General features: G+C 42.0%; 1 protein-coding gene across 1 annotated transcript in view; it reads left to right on the forward strand.

The window, feature by feature from the left end:
• DDRGK1 (DDRGK domain containing 1) overlaps positions 1–13,839 on the forward strand; it is a 46,611-nt gene extending 32,772 nt beyond the window's left edge. The window contains exons 5-9 of the mRNA XM_063157863.1: positions 3,274–3,396; positions 6,084–6,122; positions 9,127–9,183; positions 9,878–9,926; positions 12,238–13,839. Of these exons, the coding sequence (XP_063013933.1) occupies positions 3,274–3,396; positions 6,084–6,122; positions 9,127–9,183; positions 9,878–9,926; positions 12,238–12,410 (441 nt within the window). The 3' untranslated portion in view covers positions 12,411–13,839. The remainder of the gene's footprint in view (positions 1–3,273; positions 3,397–6,083; positions 6,123–9,126; positions 9,184–9,877; positions 9,927–12,237) is intronic.
• The last annotated feature ends 9,475 nt before the right edge of the window (positions 13,840–23,314 follow it).

Consider the following 23,314-nt stretch of genomic DNA (forward strand, 5'->3'; position numbering starts at 1 on the left):
CCTGTTTTTCGCGTTCTTGGATGTTGGCAGGATTCTTTCTGCTGACTTCCTGGGAATTTGATTTTTTTTTTTTTACATTTATTTATATATATATTTATTTTTGCAGCTATTTCTATTTTTATATATATTTGTATGCTTTTATATATTTATATATTTATATAAAAATTAAACTATGTATTTTTATATATTAATTATATTTTATATATTTATATATTTTATAGCTATAATTTTTTATATATTTTATATATTTATATAAATATAAAACTATTTTATATGTTTTATATATTCTATTTTATATATTTTATATATTTTTATATTTATATATATTTAGATAAAAATGAAACTATTTTATATGTTTTATATAGTAATTCTATATAAATTTTTATATCTATATATTTTTATATTTATATAGAAATAAAACTATTTCTATGTTTTATATATTAATTCTATATTTATATATTTTATATATTTATATAAATATAAAACTATTTTATATGTTTTATATATTATATTTTATATATTTTATATATATTTTATATTTATATATATTTAGATAAAAATGAAACTACGTTTTATATAGTAATTCTATTTATATAAAATTTTATATCTATATATTTTTATATTTATATAGAAATAAAACTATTTCTATGTTTTATATATTCTATTTTTATATATTTTATATATTTCTATTAAAAACTATTTTATATGTTTTATATATTTATTCTATTTATATAATATAATAATTTTTAGATATATTTAAATTAAAAGAGGACCAAATCCTTTCTTTTTTACCAAAATACATTTTTTTAATATGGATAAATTTTCTATATACTGAATGACCTAATGACCTGTTCCTGTCTCTCTCTGTTGTTTTTTTTTATGGAACAAATATTTACATTCCAGCTCCTTAAGGAAGCAATTCCCACATCAATGTCCAAGATATAGTATGGCAAGCATTTAGAAAATTTATTTATTTATATTTATATGTATTTTATATCTATATATTTTTGTATTTATATAAAAATAAAACTATATGTTTTATATAGTAATTCTATGTATATAATATAATAATTTTTAATATATTTAAATAAAAGCAGGACCAAACACTCTTTGTTTTTTATCAAGACATCTTTTTTTAATATGGATAAATTTGCTATAAACTGAATGACGTGTTCCTGTTTTTTCTTTAATGGAACAAATATTTACATTCCAGCTCCTTAAGGAAGCAATTCCCACATCAATGTCCAAGATATAGTATGGCAAGCATTTAGAAAATGTATTTATTTATATTTATATGTATTTCTATATCTATATCTATATCTATTTTTATATTTTTATAAAAACAAAACTCTTTTATGTTTTATATATTCTATTTATATAATATAATAATTTTTTTATATTTAAATAAAAACAGGAACAAATACTTTTTTTTTTTACCAAAATACATTTTTTTTAATATGGATAAATATTCTATATACTGAAAATAATGGGAAACTGCAAATTTAGGAGCTCCCAGTAAAAACCTGTTCTTATTTAAAACATTTTCTAAGCAATCTGTCACATTCCCAATTAATCACAATTTTGATTTGTGAAGATGTGAATTCCACAGAACCAGGCATCCCCATGTCACTGAATCTGGGCTTGGAGTTTTCTGGGCCAGAAAAGTCCAAAAAACTTTTATTGTGGCCTTGAAGGTTTTAATATTTATTTCAGGACAGGCCATGAAGTTTTTCTTTAAAGCCTGAAGCTTTTGTTTAACAAACAACATGTAAAAAATTCCTTTTATTAATACGATCATGCCTTGCCTCCTGTGCCTGAAATACTTTATATTAAATAATTTAGGTATTATTTAATTTTATATATTATCCATGAGGGCACTGTTTGCTGGAAGAAAGGTTTTCTTAAGAAAGAGATTTTCCCTGAAAACTTGATTTTCATGAGACTTTTACTCCCAATGTCCTGCAGTGGCAGAGCAGACCTGGGGCCAGGAACCAAAAATGTGAATGTGGCATCAAAGTGCAGGGAGGGGCAGCTTTATTGTGGGCTTTAAAGCTTTAATATTTATTTCAGGGCAGGCCATGAAGTTTTTTTATTGCCTAAAAGCCTGGAGCTTTTGTTTAACAAACAACATGTAAAAAACCCCTTTTGTTAATACAATCATGCCTTGCCTCCTGTGCCTGAAATACTTTATATAATACTTTATATATTATTTAATTTTATATATTTTCCATGTAGGAAGAAAGTTTTCACAAGATTTTCCTTGAAAACTTGATTTTACCTGAAACTTTCACAGCTTCTCTCCACCAGTGTAATCCTTGTGAGCTCTCCCAGTGTCCTGCAGTGGCAGAGCAGACCTGGGGCCAGGAACCAAAAATGTGAAAGTTGCATCAAAGTGCAGGGAGGAGCAGCTTTCTTGGGCCTTTAAGGCTTTATTATTTATTTCAGGGCAGGCCATGAAGTTTTTTTATTGCAGATAACTAAAAGCCCAAGGCTTTTGTTCAACAAACGAAAGGTAAAAGTAAAAAACTCCTTTTGTTAATACAATCACCTCCTGTGCCTAAACCACTTTATATAATAATTTAGATATTATTTAATTTTATATATTATCCATGTAGGAAGAGAGTTTTTATAAGAAGGAGGTTTTCCCTGAAAACTTGATTTTACTTGAGACTTTTAGAGCTTCTCTCCACCAGTGTAATCCAGTGCTCCTTGTGAGCACTCCCAGTGGACTTTAAAGCTTTAATACAGATTGTTAATACAATCACCTCCTGTGCCTAAAATACTTTGTGTAATAATTTATATATTACTTCATTTTCTATATTATCCATGTGGGAAGGAAGTTTTCTCAAGATTTTCCTTGAAAACTTGATTTTACCTGAAACTCTCCACCAGTGTAATCCTTGTGAGCTCTCCCAGTGTCCTGCAGTGGCAGAGCAGACCTGGGGCCGGTTCTGCTTCAACCAAAAATGTGAATATTGCATCAGAGTGCAGGGAGGGGCAGGGACTTCCTGTGAGCAGGGCAGATCAATGCAAATGAAGCAGGCAGGTTGCTATTTAAGAGGTTTTCTGTCAGCTCTGCTAAGAACCAGCCCTGGCTGTGAGGTGGTCACTGCCTCAAGAGCGGCTTCTGAAATTGGTTGTGCCGTCAAGGGACAGCTTAAACTCATTTTTAAAACTTTTTATGTGCTGGCTGCAGAGGAAGGAGATGCTGCTTCACTTCAAACCTGGTTGGGGAAAGAGCAAACTTGACCACTTGTCATCTTTTCTGTCCAGGAAGAGGAAAAAAGGAAGGCAAAGGAAGAGGAGGAGAAGAGAGAATATGAAGAGTACCTGAAGCTGAAGGAGAGTTTTGTGGTTGAAGAGGAAGGGGTTGAAGAGTCAATGACAGAGGAGCAGGTATGTGAGGCTGGTTCTGCAGTTCCCACTCTCCTGTTAGACTTGCTGCATTCTGTCTTGTTTAAAATGAATTTAAAAGTAGGAGTCAGCCAAAGGTTTTTGCTTGTGACAGCTAAATTGTGTCTGTGGCACAGGTTAACCCTGGAATATTTCCTGGGGAAGGCTGCTGTTCCTCATAGCAGGCCCCTACAGGGTATTTGAGTTCTGAGAGAACTTGCAGGAAATGAGTTCTGTCCTCCCTGTGTCTAAGAACTGAAATAAAACTCATCCTGGAATTCAGATTATCTCTCACTGTCAGCAGCTCTGCCTTACCCACAGAGACTAAGCCAGTGAAGCTGAATTTGGAATTTGAAAGTGCCCACAGACCTTGGGGGCAATTATTTGGGTTTGGCTTTATTTTCTACACCAAGAGAGCTGCTGTGAAATCAAATTAAAAACCAAGCTCTTGTCTCTAAAGGCTTCTGATAAGGGAATATTCAGGACAAACCCACACTGCTGCTCCTGTGGCTGCCTGCAGAGCTGCTGAGGATGGTGGCTAAAATGTTATATTTGATATAAAATCACAGCAAACCTGAAAAACTTTTGCTGTTGTGAGAGGCAGAATTCTTGTTTTGTCTGCTGAAAACCTGTTGGACACAATTTATTTGCTATCACATCCTGCAGTTGCTCTTGGGTTGCAGCTGCCAATTTGAGCTGTCCAGTGCATTTCTGGGGAAGGATTTATTTCAGGGCCATGTGTGCATTTGCTGCTCTGCTGAAGAGACTCTGGCATTAAATGGATTTGCTTTAGTGTGACTGAGAGTGGCTTTGAGCACAGCAGATTGTGCCCAGTGTCAAGCACCACTGACTCATTGCTGGTTCCCTTGATGGATCCCTTCCCATCAAGAAAAATTCCTCCATCACACCAGGATTAACAGCAAAAGTTCTGTCTGCTGATGGGGAATTGCAGTGAACAGCAAAAAGTACACACTTTCATTGACAATTCCTTCAAAAATCTTCCCTGTCCTGTTAGGAGATGAGATTATCCCTAAATATTGCTGTGTTCCACTTTAAACACCTTTCAAACTGGAATGTGGTGATTGTCCATGTTCCTACAGCTGCCTGTCAAGGAGAAATTCATCTCCCTCCAGGTCAGAACAGAGAAGGTTTTAGGTTCCTCACCTCAAAGAGTTTGAGATGCCTGATGTCAGAACAGAGAAGGTTTTAGGTTCCTCACCTCAAAGAGTTTGAGATGCCTGATGTCAGAACAGAGAAGGTTTTAGGTTCCTCACCTCAAAGAGTTGGAGATGCCTGATGTCAGAACAGAGAAGGTTTTAGGTTCCTCACCTCAAAGAGTTGGAGATGCCTGCATCTTAACCTGAGATAATTTTAGTAGGGGTGTTAGGGGAGCTAGAACGTGAATTGCAGGTGATTTAAAAGTCACATTCAGAAATAATAACAGAGTGCAGAGTTATTTGGAGGCAGCAGAAATGAGAAGGAAATGAAGCAGGCAGCCTGCCCTCGTGGTGGCTGAGGTTCTGAAACATTTCAGTGTCCTGTTGGCAAAGCTGACTCTGCTGAAAATCACCTCCTGCCTCCAGAGCTCACCAGTTAATGAAGGCTGATTGATTCCTGGGGTTCCAGAGTAATCTGATCTCCTTTTAGCTGCTGTGCACAATGTTTGCATTGCCTCTGCTCACTGCATTTCAGGTGCATGGCTCTGAAATGCTTGAGCCTCCCCAGGTGCTGTGCAGCTGTGCTGCCCTTGGCCAGCTGCAGCTCCTGAGTCACTCTGGGTTTTCCTCTGCACAGAATGTCCTGGGTGTGTGATTTAATGATGCTTTAACTCACCCAGATGTGGTTATTTCAGGGTATTTATGATGTAAAGAATAAAAAATTGGATTATAACCTTTTGGGAAATATTTAAATTTAACCTGAGCCACATTCTGTCTCAAAAAATACCCGTCAGAAATCCCTTGTAAAGATTAAATCTAGATTATTTTTCTTCCCTGTTCGACATCTCAGTGTGTGTAGTTAAAACTTGTGAATTATGCAATTTAAACACTTTTATAGTATTTATCTTCAGCATGTTTTTGATGCATTTAATGCTCATTAAATACTTAAATTGTACCTGAGCCATATTCTTTCTCAAAAAATAACCGTCAGAAATTGCTTGTGAAATTAAATCTAGATTATTTTTCTTCCCAGTTCAATATCTCGGTGTATGTAGCTAAAACTTAGGAATTATGCAATCTGAATACTTCTATAGTATTTATACTCAGCAAGTTTTTGATGCATTTAATGCTCATGAAATACTTAAATTGTACCTGAGACCCTTGTAAAGATTAAATCTAGATTATTTTTCTTCTCAGTTCAGTATATCAGTGTGTGTAGTTAAAATTTAGGAATTATGCAATCTGAACACTTTTATAGTATTTATCCTCAGCACGTTTCTGATGCAGTTAATGCTCATGAAGTACTTAAATTGTACCTGAGCCACATTCTTTCTCAAAAAATACCTGTCAGAAATCCCTTGTGAAGATTCAATCTAGATTATTTTTCTCCCCAGTTCAACATCTCAGTGTGTGTAGTTAAAACGAAAGAATTATGCAATTTAAAAACTTTTATAGTATTTATACTTAGCAAGTTTTTGATGCATTTAATGCTTATAAATCCAAAATTAAAATTGTTTTCCTTGCTGTCTCCAGTCTCGCAGCTTTCTCATGGAATTCCTGGAATATGTTAAGGTAAGGTGCCTTTGGTTTTTTTCCTTAGATGGTGTGAAATACCTTCTGTCACAATCTTTACTTCCTCTTTCATTTATTTAAATATTCAACAAGTAACAAAAGCGATCCCTTCAGTAAGTGTTATTTACTGAACCAGCACAAACACAATTATCTAAAATAATTTAATTCCAGCTGGGTCCTGGCTTTTGGGGCAGGATGTGGCCTGGTGGATCTCCCTCAGAGTTTATAGAAGCAATATTTGCTGTGGATTGGGATTTTTTTGGGGCATTCAGGCTTTTTTGTTTGTGAGCATCAGCCACTGATTTAAAAACAGTTTAAAAAGAGGAAGGAGAGCTGCTGTACCTGGAGGGTGGTTTGGAGCCTCCAACACTGGAACTGGAAAGCTCAATCCCAACTTTTCTTGTGATTCCTTCACTTTTTTTTTCTATCCATGCAGCTTCCAGTGGTTTTTTATGTTCAGGAGAGCAATTTAAGAAGCAGCTGCCTTGTTTTAACCAGGGTGTGTCAGTCTCCCTTCCCTCCCATTGTGTGGCTGGGTGTTTAAAACCTGGGCTGTGCTCATTTGTGCTTTTGATCTGTGAGGGCAAATTGCTGTATCAAAGGTCAGATGCATTTTTCTCCTCTCACTCCAACACTGGCATGCAAATCTTTTTTCCTAATGAATCCCTTTCTTCTTTTACTGGAATCTGAACTATCAGGATGTGTGACCTGTGTGAAAGGCTTCTCCAGCAAACAAATCACTTGCTGCTAGGATCACTTGAGCTGCTAATCATTTTCTATTCCAAAATCTCACATTTTGCACGTCCATTATCCCAGCAAAACCCTGAATTTACAGCAGGTTTATCTCCTGGAGTTAGAGATTTGCCTCATGGATAATTCTCCTTGGGGAGTCCTTTGGAAGTTCTGGACAGGAGCTCAGAGCAGAGCCCTGCAAAACTCTGCTTTGCTGCTCTCTGCTTCTCCTTCACTTCTGTAGGTAAAAAAAAGGAAATTCCAGTGTCCCTTGGGATCTTCCACAAGCACTGGGAGCTTTCCATGGCACGACACAGACTCTGCCCATTGCCCCTGGGGTTGTGGTGGATGGACCAGATTAGTCACAAACTCCCAGCTGAGTGTTTCAGCACAAAATTCTCTATCAGTCACTTCATCTTGACGTCAGAGAAATTAAACTTGGGCTGGAAGCCCAAGTCTGAATATTTGACACCTGATTTCCTCTGCAGAGCTGAGCTGCAGAAATGGGGCATTGCTTTCTTTCTCAAGTTTTAAGTATTTTTCTTTAATCTTGAGATTGTGCTTAGTGTATAGATTATGTATTGCCCTCATCTTCTGTTCTGTTCACAGAAACCATTGACAGGAAGCAGTGCTGAGCTGCTCGTAGCTGTCAGGAAAAAAATGTATAAATTAAGAGGAATTGGCTTTTTTTTTATTTAAGTAAAATTAATTTAGCTCTTCTGCTGAATAATTTCTTATGCTGGTATCATTGACTGGAGATAGCTTACCCTGTGCTTCATTCTTAAGGGTGTTGGGAGCAAAATGCAGCCTCTTGCTGAGTACAGCAGCAGCATCACCCCTAAAATGAAATTAATTCAGGAAAATATGTTTTTTTTTTTTGTTGCTGAAGGGAAGCTAAGCCTGTCTCTAGAACATGATGCATGTGGAGAAGTGTTTTATTCCCTTGGGACCTCATGTTGTCGTATTCCAGAGTGTGGGGGTGCACCTCATCCCACCCCCTTGGGCTCTCATTCCCAGCAGGATGTGTCTTGGAAAGCTTCCATAAACTTGGTCATTGAGGGGAAATATCTTTAAGGGAAGGTTTAAGTCCTGTTTCTCCTGTTGATGTGGCTTTGCACCAACCCCCCCAGTCCCTTTAAAAGAAGATGTGACGAATGTTGGCAGTTCCCAGCTCTGAGAACTGAATTCCATGGACTGGTTCCAGTTCCATGTGTTCAGTCCATGGTATTCAGTTCTCTAGCTTGGCTGCATCAGACTTCACAGCTGCTAAATCTGTGTGTGCCTTCCTTTTGGGTCTGGTTTCATTAATGAAAAAGATTCATCTATTTCAGCCTCTCTTGATTTCTTCAGTGGCCTCCCAGTATGCTCTCAAGACCAGAAACAAAGGATTTTATTGTTTGAAGTATTTTAATTTGTTACTGGAGATGCAGCTCCTGTGGCTGTACATAAATGGGTTTTAGGAATGTAAACCTGAATATTAACTGAGCTTTCCAACACTTTTGTCTTTCCCAACCTCCTTACAAACACTGCATCCTTTTGCAGCTAAACAGATGAGTTCCTAAAACTTTGGCAGAGAAGAAAACAGGAACCAGGTAGCTCCAGACAAGCCCTGCAGGTGTTTTCTCTGGAGCTACAGAGAAGCACAAAACCAGATGGGAGCAGTGGTGGCTGTGCCTTGACTGAGAAAAGCTGCAGGAAGATTCTGTCAGAAAGCAAAATGACAATGTGCAGTTCCAGCACTGACAATTTTAATAAGGTGTTGGCTTGCTTAGGAAGATTATTATGGCATTAATACACATAGCATCAGTAAAACAGAACTAAAGCACTTCATGCTGCCAGTCTTGCCTGGGTTTTATGTAAGTGCTGATACACACCAGTGATGGTTTTAAAAGCTGCTTTGAAACATCCCTGAAAGAAGAAAGGGATGTTGATAAAACACTCTGGAAATTAAAGGCAGCAGCTGAGAAACTCAGGGGGTGGAGGAGCAGAGTCCTTGTGCTCATCCCAGTGTGAGGAAAAGTCCAGGATCAATCAAGGCTGGCAGATGGGTTTAGCCTTGCCCTGAGTGGGTCAGAGCACTCAGTTTTTCCAGAGCTCCCTGCTTTAGGTAACCTCAGAGTTTTTCATCACAGGAAAGTGCTTACTAGGAAAAGTTACTAAAAGGAACAGGTTCTGCTTCGTCTGGTTAATGCATTTTTTTTATTGGAATGGAAAAAAAATAAAAAATCCCAGCTTGCTCATTCATCAGCTTAACTCTTGTTTGTCTCCACAGAAAACAAAAGTTATCCAGCTGGAGGACATGGCTTCACATCTGGGTTTAAGGACACAGGTAAAAAAAAGATAAAAAAATTACTTTTGGGGTGGAAGTGCTAATTTTTGCTGGGTCCCTGCCTCCCTCTTAAACCAAAACTCCATTTGAGTGTGCAGTGGGTTACTTACAGGAATTTATCTAGTTAAAATCTAAATTATAATTGCCTTCTGCAGTCATGCAACAACAAGAAAGAGAGGTAGACATGTAGAAACCAACACTTAAGGTGCAGTGGAACTGCATGCTTGGAGTAACTGTTGAGTAAACCCAGCCATAAATTCAACAGGTTGTTGCTTTGGGTTGCTAGGAGAGGTTTGCTCCTAAAAGGAGCAGGAAAAGATACAAAAAAAATATGGAATTTTTGAGCAAGGACCTTGGAGAAGGACCTCAGTGCTTCATGGAACTACATGGCTCTGCACAGCCTTTCCAGGGAAGATTCCTGTAACCCCTGCTCCTTGAAACAGCCAAGTAATGGCAATAAAAGTCTCTTTTAAGGGGTAGGGAATTTAATTTGGACATCCCAAAATACAAAAAAAAAAAAAAAAAACAAATCACCTCTTTAAGACCAGAGGGCTGATTCCATCTCTCTTTGTGGGAGTTCTGAATTCCTTAACCCTGAGGGGTTCCAAGGTAAACCTCTGGAGTTGATCTGAATGTGAAATGTTTTTTGCTTCCCTTTTGATCAGTCTGTTACTCCTTTTTCCCTTCTGCACAGGATGCAATTAACAGAATCCAGGACCTGATGGCAGATGGCACCCTGACAGGTGACAGCCAAAGCACAAAGGGGATCTTCCTGTAGCTGCTGGTGCAGAAAATGCTTCCCTGTGGCAGAGACAGAATTCCAGTGCCATTCCTGTTCTGAGGATCTAGTAGGACTTGATAGCTAGATATTTATATTTTATTTATTTACCCATCTGCTGAAGGCCTTTTGGCCGTGCTGAGCAGCCAGCTGCAGATGGGTTTTTATATTTTATATTTATTTTATTTATAAGGATCTAGTAGGATCTAGTTTTATAAGTTTAATCTAGTTTAATCTATTTATAATTTTAATCTACATATTTTAATTTTAATAATTAAAATGAATAATTTAATCTATATATTTAATCTATTTATACTTTGATCTATAAATGTAATCTATAAGTTTAATCTATATATAAGAGTCTAGTTCTAAGGATCTAGTAGGACCTGATAGCTAGATATTTATATTTTATTTATTTACCCATCTGCTGAAGGTCTTTTGGTGTTGCTGAGCAGATAGCTGCATGCAAATGGGTTTTTATATTTTATATTTATTTTATTTATAAGGATCTACTAGGATCTAGTTTTGTAAGTTTAATCTATTTTAATCTATTTATAATTTAAATCTATATATTTTTAATTTTAATTATTTAAATTTAATAATTTTAATCTATCTAGTTTAATCTATTTATAAAGATCTAGTTCTAAGATCTAGTAGGACCTGCTAGCTAGATTTTTATTTTATATTTTATTTATTTACCCATCTGCTGAAGGTCTTTTGGTGTTGCTGAGCAGCCAGCTGCATGCAAATGGGTTTTTATATTTTATATTTTATATTTTATTTATAAGGATCTAGTAGAATCTACCTTTATAAATTTAATCTATTTTAATCCAACTAGTTTAATCTATTTATAATTTTAATCTATATATTTTAAATTTTAATTATTTTAATTTAATAATTTTAATATATATTTCATCTATTTATAGTTTAATCTATAAGTTTAATCTATCTAATTTAATCTATTTATAAGAATCTAGTTCTAAGGAATCTAGTAGGATTTGCTAGCTTGATTTTTTTTTTTTTTTTTTTTTTAACCCATCTGCTGAAGGCCTTTTGGGCTTGCTGAGCAGCCAGCTGCAGATGGGTTTTTATATTTTATATTTTATTTATAAGGATCTAGTAGGATCTAGTTTATAAATTTAATCTATTTTAATCCATCTTGTTTAATCTATTTATAAAGATCTAGTTCTAAGGATCTAGTAGGACCAGCTAGCTAGATTTATATTTTATATTTTATTTATTTACCCATCTGCTGAAGGCCTTTTGGGCTTGCTGAGCAGCCAGCTGCAAATGGGGCCTTCTGAAATCTGAATTTGAGAGGATCTCAAACTGGGATGCTTTGGGGTGGTTTCCAAGCTGTGGAGACCCTTTCAAATGCCCTAAAAGTTTCTCAGCAATGTGGAAACCCTTTCAAATGCCCTGAAGGTGCTTGGAATGCAGTGAGGAGGATGTGTGCTGTCCAAAGGCAGGGAGGCTCTTCCTCAGTGGAATACACAAAACCAGAGTTCTGTTCTCAGCCTGGCTGGAGCCACAGGAATGTGGGAGCTGAGCTGCATTCCCTTCAGAGGGGAAGCTGGAAAGGCTGAGCTGGGCCCCACAAGGACCTTCCTGCTCTGCTTTTCTCCACCAGCTGCCTCAGCTGGGAACACGAGCACCAGAAAAACAGGGTTAGGATGGGGAAGGGTCTGGAGAGGAATCCATGTGAGGAGCAGCTCAGGGCACTTGGCTTGAGGGGGGATTCATCAAATTCTGCAGCTTCCAACCCGGGGGCAGCTCTGATCTCTGCTCTGTGTGACAGGGACAGGACCCAGGGAATGGCTGGAGCTGGGTCAGGGGGATTTATGTTGGAGATCAGGAAACGTTCTTCCCCCTAGAGGGTGCTGGGCACTGCCTCAAATCGGCCAAAGCTCCAGGAGAGTCTGGACACCACTCCCAGGGATGCCCAGGGTGGGATTGTTGGGTGTCTGTGCAGGACCAGGAGCTGGATCGGGGATCCTGGTGGGTCCCATCCAGCTCAGGACACTCTGGGATCCCTGCAGCAGCTGCTGTGGAGCTCCCAGCCAGCTGTTCTCAGTGCCAGAACTTTTCCTTTGAGCAAAAGGAGCATTCCCAGGGCTCTGGGCTGCTGCTCCAGCTCCCAGCAGTGGCCAGAAAATAAAATCCTGCCTGGCCTAGGCGGCTGGATGGCCTGAGGCAGCAGGAACATCCCTTTCCAAAGCAGTGAGTGGTGCCTGGGGAGGTGAGGGGAGCCTCTCAGTGCTGTGTTTGCCCTGCAGGTGTGATTGATGACAGGGGAAAGTTCATCTACATCACAGCAGAGGAGATGGCAGCCGTGGCGCAGTACATCAAGCAGCGAGGCCGAGTGTCCATTGCAGAGCTGGCCCAGGCCAGCAACTCCCTCATCAACCTCCAGCCTGACAGCAGAGCTGTGGCTCCCACCCTGGCCTGAGACACACACACACTGCAGGAGTTGAAGCTCTTAACGAGTAAAGCACATAATTAAAGGCAAATGAGAAGCTCCCAGGGCCGTTGGGGGTGCCTGAAGGTAGGATGATGTTCTTCTGAAGCACCAGCTGCAAACTCAAAGGTTTTGCTTTTCCTTCTGTTAGAACTGCTGTTAAATAGTAAAAAATGATTGTACAAGAGGCTGGCCAGGAGGTCAAACACTGGTGCACCTGTAGCCAGAAAGATCAGTAATTTATCCCCTGGCAGCCAGTCTCATGTTGCTATAAACAAATTTATTGTTGTTTGCAGATTCTGATGTCTGTATCAAATTATTTGGGATTGTTTGCATTTAGGATTCTCCAGGCTTGCTCTGCACTGTGGAGCTGTTTAACTTTGTGATGGACACAGGTTTGTTTGCATTCAGGATTCTCCAGGCTTGCTCTGCACTGTGGAGCTGTTTAACTTTGTGATGGACACAGCATGAGCTGCTGTACCCAGATTGGAAGGAAAGAGTAAAAAAAAAAAAATACTAAAAGTGTGTCTTTGTTCTTGCTGAAATATATCCTGAAACCCTGGAGAGAATGGTTGCTCTGTTCAAAATTCCAGGGGCTATTTCAGGAACCCTTTGCTATATAAATATGTTTTCCTTGGTTTATGTAACATGAGAAGTTTGCTTGCAGACAAGCTGCATCATTTCCCTGTGGCCAAGAGACAGAAACCCCTCCAGGGAAGGGCTGAGTGGGCTCATTTATTTATTTATTTATTGTGCAGGCCAGTGCTGCTGATACCAGCCAGATCTTGGTGATTCATCCTTTGAAGTCAGAGCCAGCTCAGAAGGCCTCAGACACCCCCACCCCTTGGCCTCTGTGTGCTGCAGGTCTGGGGGTTTTTAAATAAAAACTTCAGACACTCTGAGTCATGCAATTAATGTTCCAAGTTAATGACTATTAGTGCATTAATTGTATGGGTCAGTGTATTTCCTGCATAAGAATATTTATTTTTTCAATCATTCATTTATTCTCCTGTCTAAAATCAGCAGAATTTATGTGGATGAACAGTAACTGGGGAGGACAAGAGGTTTTGTCCCTGCCAAATTTAGAGGTAACTTGAGCAGACTAAAAGCCACCTTATCAGTGGGATGAGACAGCAATAAAACAATGGAAGGAAACATTTCCTTTTCATTTCTGCACTGCTGCTGGGTGTCAGAGTGCAGGAGAGTGGAGTTCCACCAGCACCACGTGTTGGTGTGAAAGATCAGCACATCCTGAGTGCTCTGCAGCCACAGCCAGAAAAGGGGTTATTTAGCATTTGAGGTTTGTAAAGTCTCTTTCTTAAGGATTGCACATTAAATTTTTAAAAAATATTTGGGTTTGCCATTTTTTTTTGTTCTGTCTTAAACTATTCTTGTAATAAAATTGACAATATTGAAAGAATTGCAGAGGTTTGAAAGGTTTGTTAAAATGGGCAGGACACGACTGTGAGCTCTGCCAGCAGCTGCTCTGCCCTCCTTATCCTCTTCCTCCATTTCCATTCCTGTTCTTTTCACCCAGCACTCAGGAAAACTCATTTTTCTCTCATTTTGGGGGTGCTCTGCTGCATGTGAATTGTGAGGATTTACATGAGCCAGGAGAAAATAATGTAGGTAACAAAAAACACGAGTGGGGCTTCCATCTCTGCTGAAAACTCCTGTGGAACAAGCTCTGGTGTACCTTGAAGGAATTGTTGCACCTCTGTGAGATTCCTCAGTGGCTGCAGGAGGTGAGGACAGCTGGGTGTTGGTGCTCTGTCCCTGGGGAACAGCCACCACTAAAAACTGCAGCTCTGCTTTCTGTTCAAGGAATGTTTTGGTGTTTTCTAGGAATTCATATCCAAAGTCCCAGCAGTCCCAGCTGAAAGTCTGGACCACAATTGCTTCAGGCCATTTGTTTGGATGGGTTATAAATGAGGCAGTTCAAATCTAAACTGCTCTTTCAGTCTGTCTGTGGAAGTCGAGGGGGAAGAAATTCAGAGCTGTGCCCCCAAAATGACTTCACTGGCTGAACTCAAAACACAAGTTCAATATCACAGAATCACAGAAATTCAAGGCTGGAAGGCTCCTGTAAGATCATCAAGTCCAACCCATGTTCTAACAATTCAACTAGATCATGGCAGCAAGTGCCACATCCAGTCTTTTTTTGAACTCTTTGAGGGATGATGACTCCACCACCTCACTGGGTAGATTCCAGTATCTGACCACTCTTTCTGTAAAATACTTCCTTCTTAATTCTAACTTGCATCTCCCTTGACGCAGCTTGAGACTGTGTCCTCTTGTTCTGTCTGTTATCGCCCAGAGAAAGAGCCCGACCCCCAGCTCAGCACAGCCACCCTTCAGGAAGCTGTAGAGAGTCATGAGGTCACCCCTGAGTCTCCTTTTCTCCAGGCTAAACAACCCCAGCTCCCTCAGTCGTTCTTCATATGGCTTGTGCTCCAAGCCCCTCACCAGCCTCGTTGCCCTCCTCTGGACACGCTCAAGCACCTCAACGTCCCTCCTAAAGTGAGGGGCCCAGAACTGGATGCAATACTCCAGTATATCCCAAAGAGACACCAGATGGGAAGAGAGTTGTTCCCTCCCTGCTGGCACAGGAACAGGGACACCCCTGGGTGTCCAGGCTCACCTGGGAGTTGTTCCCAGTGTCCCTGGTGAGGATTGGTGGCTGAGGGTGCTGGGGGGAGAGGTGGAACAATCTGGGGATGCTCTTCTCTCCTAATAAACCCCAGGTTTGGGTGCTAAACTTCATCTCCCTCCAGCCTTCCAGGGCCTGAGGCTCCAGGAGAGCTGGAGAGGGACTGGGGACAAGGGATGGAGGGACAGGACACAGGGAATGGACCTAAACTGCCAGAGGTTGGGATATTGGGGAGAAATCCTTCCCTGTGAGGGTGCTGAGCCCTGGCACAGGGTGCCCAGAGCAGCTGTGGCTGCCCCTGGATCCCTGGAAGTGCCCAAGGCCAGGTTGGATGTGGCTTGGAGCAACCTGGGACAGTGGGAGGTGTCCCTGCCCATGGTTGGGGTGGCACTGGATGGGATTTAAGGTCTCCTCCCAAACCATTCTGTGGTCTCAAGCCATGAATTTTCTCACTTTTACCCCAATTCCCTCCTTATCCCATTCCCTGGGATGAGCCTGTGCTTCTGTGGGACTCAGCTGGGGCCAAGCCCTGCCAGCCTGGCACAGTCAGCACCAAATACAGAGCAGCAAAACACTGGGGAAATGGTAAATACAGCAAAATTCTGGGCACTAGATTTTGGGCTCCCCACTTTGAGATGATCCATATGGAAATCACTCATCAAAATCAGCCATGGGCAAGGGCAGCTCCTCCCATTGCCCCTCCCTGCAAGAGACAGGACGGGGGTGATATTTTGCTTTTTGCTGCTTTCTCCAATCTAATTTCATCAATTTTAAAAAGGCTGAACTTCCCCCTATTATCTGACTTTCAAAAAACTCCCCATTTTCTGTTAAACTTTGCCATGCTTTATGCAGCATGTTTTCCCTCGGAAGTAGCACAGGACTCCCAGGTATTCTGGCTGTACATGGAAGGAGGAATAAATTATTATTATTATTATTATTATTACTATTATTATTATTATTATTATTATTGTTATTGTTATTGTTATTGTTATTATTATTATTATTATTATTTCCAGGGGGTTTTTTCCCTGCCCTTTGCTTTTTAGTGGAATGGCAAAATTAGGACAAGTTTGCTCCAATGAGCTCCTAGTAGTAGTAATAATAATAATAATAATAACAGTCATAATTCTATACATACTAATTAATGAAATGCTAAAATTATTATTGTATTATATTTATATAATAATTTTATATAGGCTAATAAATATAGCAATAAAAATTATTTTATCATTGCTTTTTTTTATTATTATTAGTATTAGTATTAGTATTAGTATTAGTATTAGCTCATTGGGGCAAACTTGACCTAATTTTGCCATTCCACCCAAAGGCAAAGGGAAAAAAAATTTAAAAAGAGATAGAAAACGTTTGTCTACAGAGCACACAAGGTGAGACCTCATCAAGGAAAACTCCAGCTTCTTGTCTGATGGAAGAATGGAGTTTATGCAAAGAGTTTACAGGTTAAAAAATAAACTTAAAAGCAAGAAAATGTCACAACTTTTCATTTTATTTCTTTGTGATAGAAAAGAACTACTCATCACCCTCAGGGTCTGAGTTTCCTCTGTAACTATGGATACTAGGAACAGATTTGGGGTTTTTTTCCCTTGTTTGGGGTTCTGTTCTAATTCATGTTCATCATCTGAGGAAAATGTTAAATATCACAAGATGGCAGTGAATTACAAAGCTGCAATGTTCCCCTCTGCACAGGAACAGCCACGTTCTGCATTCACAGATTTCTTTCTTTTTAACCCCAAAAGCAAATCCAGATCATTAACACCAATCTGTGGCTGCAGGGATCCCTGAAAAATAAAAAACCTGATACCCAGGGAAGTCTTGTGCCTGCAGCACTGCAGGGATGGCACTTTAATTCTTTTCATCTTCTTTGATACAAAAGAAAAAGTAAAACAAAGGAGGGGGGAAATGTCTCCTTCCTGCCCTGGAGACAGAAGAACATTTTATGAAGAACATTTATGGTCTCTCTGCATCCATCAAACATGACATTTTCTATCCCTGGGGACAAGGTGGAACAAAGAGTGGCATCAGCTGCTGCCTGGGCCTGGTTTTGGGGCAACTGGGATAAAACCCCACACCTGGGATCCATGGGATGGGATGGGATGGGATGGGATGGGATGGGATGGGATGGGATGGGATGGGATGGGATGGGATGGGATGGGATGGGATGGGATGGGATGGGATGGGATGGGATGGGATGGGATGGGATGGGATGGGATGGGATGGGATGGCTGCAAAGCTGCAGCTCGTGTTTGTAACCCTGAGAAACGAGGCTGAGCTGCAGCTCCAGCTCGTCCCACGCTCCCTGTGGTGCCTCCACACAGGCAGAGGAGGCTCCCAGCCACCCTCTGCCATCTGCACCCTGTGCTGCCACATTTTGTCTCTGCTGCTGCTGCCATCAAGGCACTAAGGGTGGCATTAACTCCTTGGGAGTGTCTCAGGGGTCTCTGTGGTCACGATGACCCCAAGATGTGTTAGAGAGTCCTTTTTCCTTTTTCTGGCAGCCAGAGAAGGAGTCAGGATTCTTCTGTTCTGGTTTTCAAGTTGTTTGTTTGCTGTTATCTGTAACATTATTTTTCTGACCTGCTGAGATCTGTCCAGCAGGTCAGGTTTGGCACACTGACACCCTCTGGGCCATGTTATCTTTTATATTAAAAACTACATGTACTTTATTTACAATAATTTCCCAATACCTATCACCTATGTTAGACAGTTTGTCTCTACTCTAAACCAATCCAAAAGTGCCACCATCACAGCAGAAGATGGAGGCCAAGAAGAAGAAGAAGAAGAAAGACAGGACACACCCAGATTCCTCCATCTTGCCTCTTGAACCCCCATTCTAAAACCTCCGAAATTCTACATTTCACCCTGTGATAAACTATTATTCTACTTATTTGTGGCTTGTGAATCCTCATATAAGGTTGGTAATTGTTTCCATGGGCTAAAATCAAAGGCACAGGTGTTGTCGACTCCATGCCAAGGTCTCTGAGCCCCTGCCAGGGTCTGGAGTCCTCCAGGGCAGCCAGAGCAATGTCCTGGGTTCTGACAGAAGGGCTCTTGCTGGAACAGCCACCTCTGAGCCTCTCTCCATCCTGGGGCTGAGCTCAGCAGATCTTCAGGGTCCTCCCAGGGAGGCCAGTCCAGCACAGGATGTGTCCAAAGTTCCCAAAATACAACATGAGCATGATGCTGGTGTGTCCCAGCATTGGGGTGGCAGCAGGACCAGGGCACTGTGCTGGCACTGCTGGGGCACCTCCAGTGCTGGGGTGGTTCTAGGGGCTGGGGAAGGGTCTGGAGCTCCAGGAGGGGCTGAGGGAGCTGGGAAGGGGCTCAGCCTGGAGCAAAGGGGGATCAGGGGGGACCTTGTGGCTCTGCACAGCTCCTGACAGGAGGGGACAGCCGGGGGAACAGGGACAGGAGGAGAGGGAACGGCCTCAGGCTGGGCCAGGGGAGGGTTAGATTGGATATTTCAGAAAAATTCTTGGTGGAAAGGGTTGAAGGGACTCCACCCAGGGCAATAGTGGAGTCCCCATCCCTTGAAGGATTTTTAAATTGTGTGGATGTGGCACTTGGGGACACGGTCAGTGGTGACCTTGGCAGTGCTGGGTTCACAATTACACTGGATGATCTCAGAGGGCTTTTCCAACTTCAATGACTTTATGATTTGGGATCATGGCCGTTAACTGGAATTGCTAATGTTGCTTTGGGGGGACCCCGCACATTCAGGGTGACATTCTGCCGGCCTCCCGTGGCCCCGCTGCGTCCCAGTGTCCCTGCCCGGGTTCGCGCTGAGCTCTGCCCGGGACATCTCCGGGACATCTCGGGGACATCTCCGGGACTCAGCCCTGCTCCTCCTGCCCCCCTCGCCATCCCGGCTGCTCCAGGAGGTGGCAGCAGCAGCTCTCGCATCCCCCTCCTGCGCACGTTTCCATGGCAACGGCAGCCGAGCATCCCCCGGAGCATCCCCAGAGCTCGGAGGGGCGACCACAAAGCTGGGGACATCTCACCATGTCTGTGAGGGCCCGAGTGAGGGATGTGGGACTCCAGGGGCTCTCCAAAATGCAGTTTATTGTATCCAGGATCATGGGTGACAGAGCTGTGCCCACAGCTGTCAGCTCCAGCTGCAGGCAGCCCTGCAGACCCTGAGTTTAGGTTACAATGCATTATAGACTTTTTTTTTTGTTACAATGCATTCTATACTTTTCTTTGCTGAGCATCTTCATACAGTAGAACCAATCTATACCTTAACTTTTATCTCTAGCCTATCATAGCTACTGTAATTACCATATTCATGTCACTGTTCTCCAATCACTAAAAGTCAGTGCATTACAGTTTAAGCCAGAAGATGTTTTTCAGTTTTCTTGCAGTGGAAAATTCTGAAACCTTTTTTCTACTTGCAACATTTGCTGACTTGTTTTCCTGTGCTCTCTTTCTGCTTGGTAAAAACATCTTCTTGTTTGGGGTGGGTTTATCCTTTGCTCTAAGCCATAAAAACCCCTTCTAACTAACACACCCTTTGCCTCCTTGGTTATCCAGTGAGGCTGGCTCAGTAATTCTTTTCTTCTCTATCAAAGCTAGCTTCCATCTCTATTCCTTCATCAAATTCTACATTCAAAAATCTTTCTGCCAAACATCTGTGAGACTTTCTTGTCAAACTTTCATCCTTCCCACCACATCTCAGCCCCTGTTCCAGCTTCCCAGGGCTCAGCAGGGCTGGGAGCTCTGCTCCTCCCCAGCACTGAGATATTGAGGTGACAGCTGGGATATTGGGGTCAAATTAATCAAAATTGCCGAGTTTTACCTCTTTTAGCAGGATGGAAAAGCCACGGGAAGAATGACAACACTCCTGGATGCAATGAAAAGGGCAGGATTGCCCCAAAAGCTGTGCAGCATCATCAGAGCAGGCCAGGAGCATGGAATTCTTTGAGGGTTTATCTTGTATTTGTAGGGTTTCCAGACGAAGGAAGAAATGATGAATCTGACTCCATGTTCTCAGAAGGCTAATTTATTATTTTAAGATACTATATTATACAGAGAATACTGTACTAAACTATACTAAACAATACAGAGAGGATACAGACAGAAGTCTAAAAAGATAATAATGAAAACTCGTGACTCTTTCCAGAGTCCTGACACAGCTTGGCCCTGATTGGCCAAAAAGTAAAAACAATTCACATGAAACCAATCAAACAATCACCTGTGGGTAAACAATCTCCAAACACATTCCACATGAGCACAACACTGAAGAAGCAAATGAGATAAGAATTGTTTTCATTTTCTCTGAGGCCTCTCAGCTTCCCAGGAGAGAAATCCTGGTGAAGGGATTTTTCCAGAAAATATGGCAGTGATGGGTTTAGATGCTGCTGCTGCTGGGCAGAGGTTCCAGAGGGTTTGGGATGGGCTGTTCCCAATCTCCCAGCCTGGGGAAGCTGCTGAGCACAGGGGTGTGATGCTGAGAGCTCATTAGTGTTTGTTAATGAGCCTCGAGAGCAGAGAGCACCCAGCGGGTTTGCACAGAGAGCTTTTGGCAATCAGGTGTGACATTACACTGAGCTGTCCCTGGGGATGTGTCCCTCCACCTGTGGCCAATGCCACTCCCAGCAGGGCAGATGATGAGCTCTGGGATCCTGGGAGGTGGGGAGTTCTGGGATCCAGCTGAGCTGTGCTGGAGAGCTCCAGGGAAGGGTTTCCTTTAGAATTTGGGTGGGAAGAACCTTAAAGTTCATCTTATCCCACCCCCTGCCATGGGCAGGGACGCCTTCCACTATCCCAGGTGGCTCCAAGCCCCATCCAACCTGGCCTTGGACACTGCCAGGGGCAGCCACAGCTGCTCTGGGCACCCTGTGCCAGGGCTCCCCACCCTCACAGGGAAGAATTCCTGCCCAATCTCCCATCCATCCCTGCCCTCTGGCACTGGGGAGCCGTTCCCACTTTCAGCATCCTTCCCTGGAGTCAGGACACAGCTCCAAGTGCTGCTCAAGGAGGGCAAGGGCCGTGTTTGGAAGCAGTTGTTTCAAGGTCTCAAGGCTGCTCTGTTGAGTCAATAAATTCCATTTGCCTGGTCAATCTGATGCTTTCATCCCTGGAAGCATCCAGGGCCAGGTTGGAGCAATCTGGGACAGTGGAAGGTGTTCCTGGAATGAAATGGGATTTAAGATCCCCTCCAACCCCACCCAAGCCCTGGGGGGATCACCCAGCTCCCCTGATTTGTTCTCCTGTTGTCTCAAGCCCTGGAGCTGGTTCATCCCCCAGCAGAGAGCCGGAACAGCACAGATCCTGTCCCGGGGCTGTTTTCCAGCTGCTCCATCTTTCCCTCTGGCATTCAGCTCCAGCCAGAGGTGCTGACAGTGCTGGTGTCACCCTGCTGGGCCTGACACAGCACAAACAGACACTGCCCTGCTGCTGTTCCAGCCCTGCTGACCAGAGAGGGACTGACACAGCAGATACACACAGAAAAACACACATCATCATCATCATCATCATCAGGCCTTTGGGATCCTGAGCAATCTGCACTCTTGTGCAGTTTCAGGTTTCTTCTCTAGAAGGACTCCACCTGTTTTCCTTGGGAATTTCCTGTGACGGTGTTCACAGGGGTTCTTGGATGAGGGAAGAGGTGAGGATCTGACTCCATGTTTCAGAAGGCTTGATTTATTATTTAATTATATATATTACATTAAAACTATACTAAAAGAATAGAAGAAAGGATTTCATCAGAAGGCTGGCTAAGAATAGAATAGAAAAGAATGATAACAAAGCCTTGTGGCTCGGACAGAGAGCCCAAGCCAGCTGACTGTGATTGGCCATTAATTAGAAACAACCACATGAGACCAATCACAGATGCACCTGTTGCATTCCACAGCAGCAGATAACCATTGTTTACATTTTGTTCCTGAGGCTTTTCAGCTTATCAGGAGGAAAAATCCTAAGGAAAGGCTTTTTCATCAAAAGATGTCTGTGAAAATTTCCCTGGACAGATCCTGACTTATTTCAGAATTTGAGCAGCTCTGAAGGGCTGCAGCTTTCAGCAGCTCAGCTCTGGGTGAGCTGCACTGTCCCAGGCCATGTCCCCAAGGTCTGGGGAGCCAGGAGAGGAGGAGGATGGCACAGGGCCAGGACAGGGAGCTCAGCTGAGCTGCCCAGCTCCACAGAACCCGCTCAAGGAGAGTGGGAAAGGCACAGGTCAGCTCTCCTGGGCTGCTGGAGAGATGCTGCATGTCTCTGTCTTCTTTTTCCCCTTGCTGATTTTCCCTGCTGTCATTATTTGCCTGACTGGCAGGAAGGATTCACACTGACTTAGCAGAAGAGCATACACATGCACACTCATCCCAGAGAGCTGCCACTCACCAGCATGCCAAGATATTTTGGGTAAATTGAAATGGAGTAGAATGAAGCCAGAATGCAAAGCAAACTGCTTGTGCAGACAGCACAAAGCACCAGGGATGTTTGCAAAGGACCTTGGGGTTCTCTGCTGGAAGGTTGATTATGCCAGGAAAATCATCCAGCCTGCTGCCCAAAGCAGCCTGAGCTTCACTTCTGATCTCTGAGGAGCTTCACTGTGGCATTCACCCTCTCTGGAAAAATCCCTTCACATAGGATTGTTCTCCTGGGAATCTGAGAAGCCTCCAAGACAAAGGAAAACAATTCTTATCTCATCTGCTTCTCCTGTGTTTTGCTGATTTGGAATGTAGTTGGTGATTGTTTGATTGATTTAATGTGAGTTATTTTTGCTTTTTGGCCAATTGGGGCCAAGCTGTGTTGGGACTCTGGAGAGAGTCAGGAGTTTTCATTATTATCTTTTTAGCCTTCTGTCTGTATTCTTTGGTGTAGTTTAGTTTAGTATTCTTTATATAGTATAGAACATAAAATAATAAATTAGCCTTCTGAGAACATGGAGGCAGATTCATCATTCTCCTGTGTTGTGCTCATGTGGAATGTGTTTGGAGATTGTTCACCCACAGGTGATTGTTCCATTGGATTCTGCTGGGAGTTGTTTTCACTCTTTGGCCAATCAGGGCCAACCTCTAGGAAGAGTGAGGAGTTTTCATTATTATCTTTTTAGCATTTAGTAAGAATCCTTTCTGTATTCTTTAGTGTAGTATAGTAGTCTTTAATATAATGTAGAACATAAAATAATAAATCAGCCTTATAAGAACATGGAGTCAGATTCATCATTTCCTCCTTCATCCTGGGGACCCAGCAAATGCCACAGCCCTGGACATCTCAGCGTGTGAATGTC

The sequence above is a fragment of the Melospiza melodia genome, chromosome 5 (assembly GCF_035770615.1).
Source record: "Melospiza melodia melodia isolate bMelMel2 chromosome 5, bMelMel2.pri, whole genome shotgun sequence".
Taxonomy (NCBI): domain Eukaryota; kingdom Metazoa; phylum Chordata; class Aves; order Passeriformes; family Passerellidae; genus Melospiza; species Melospiza melodia.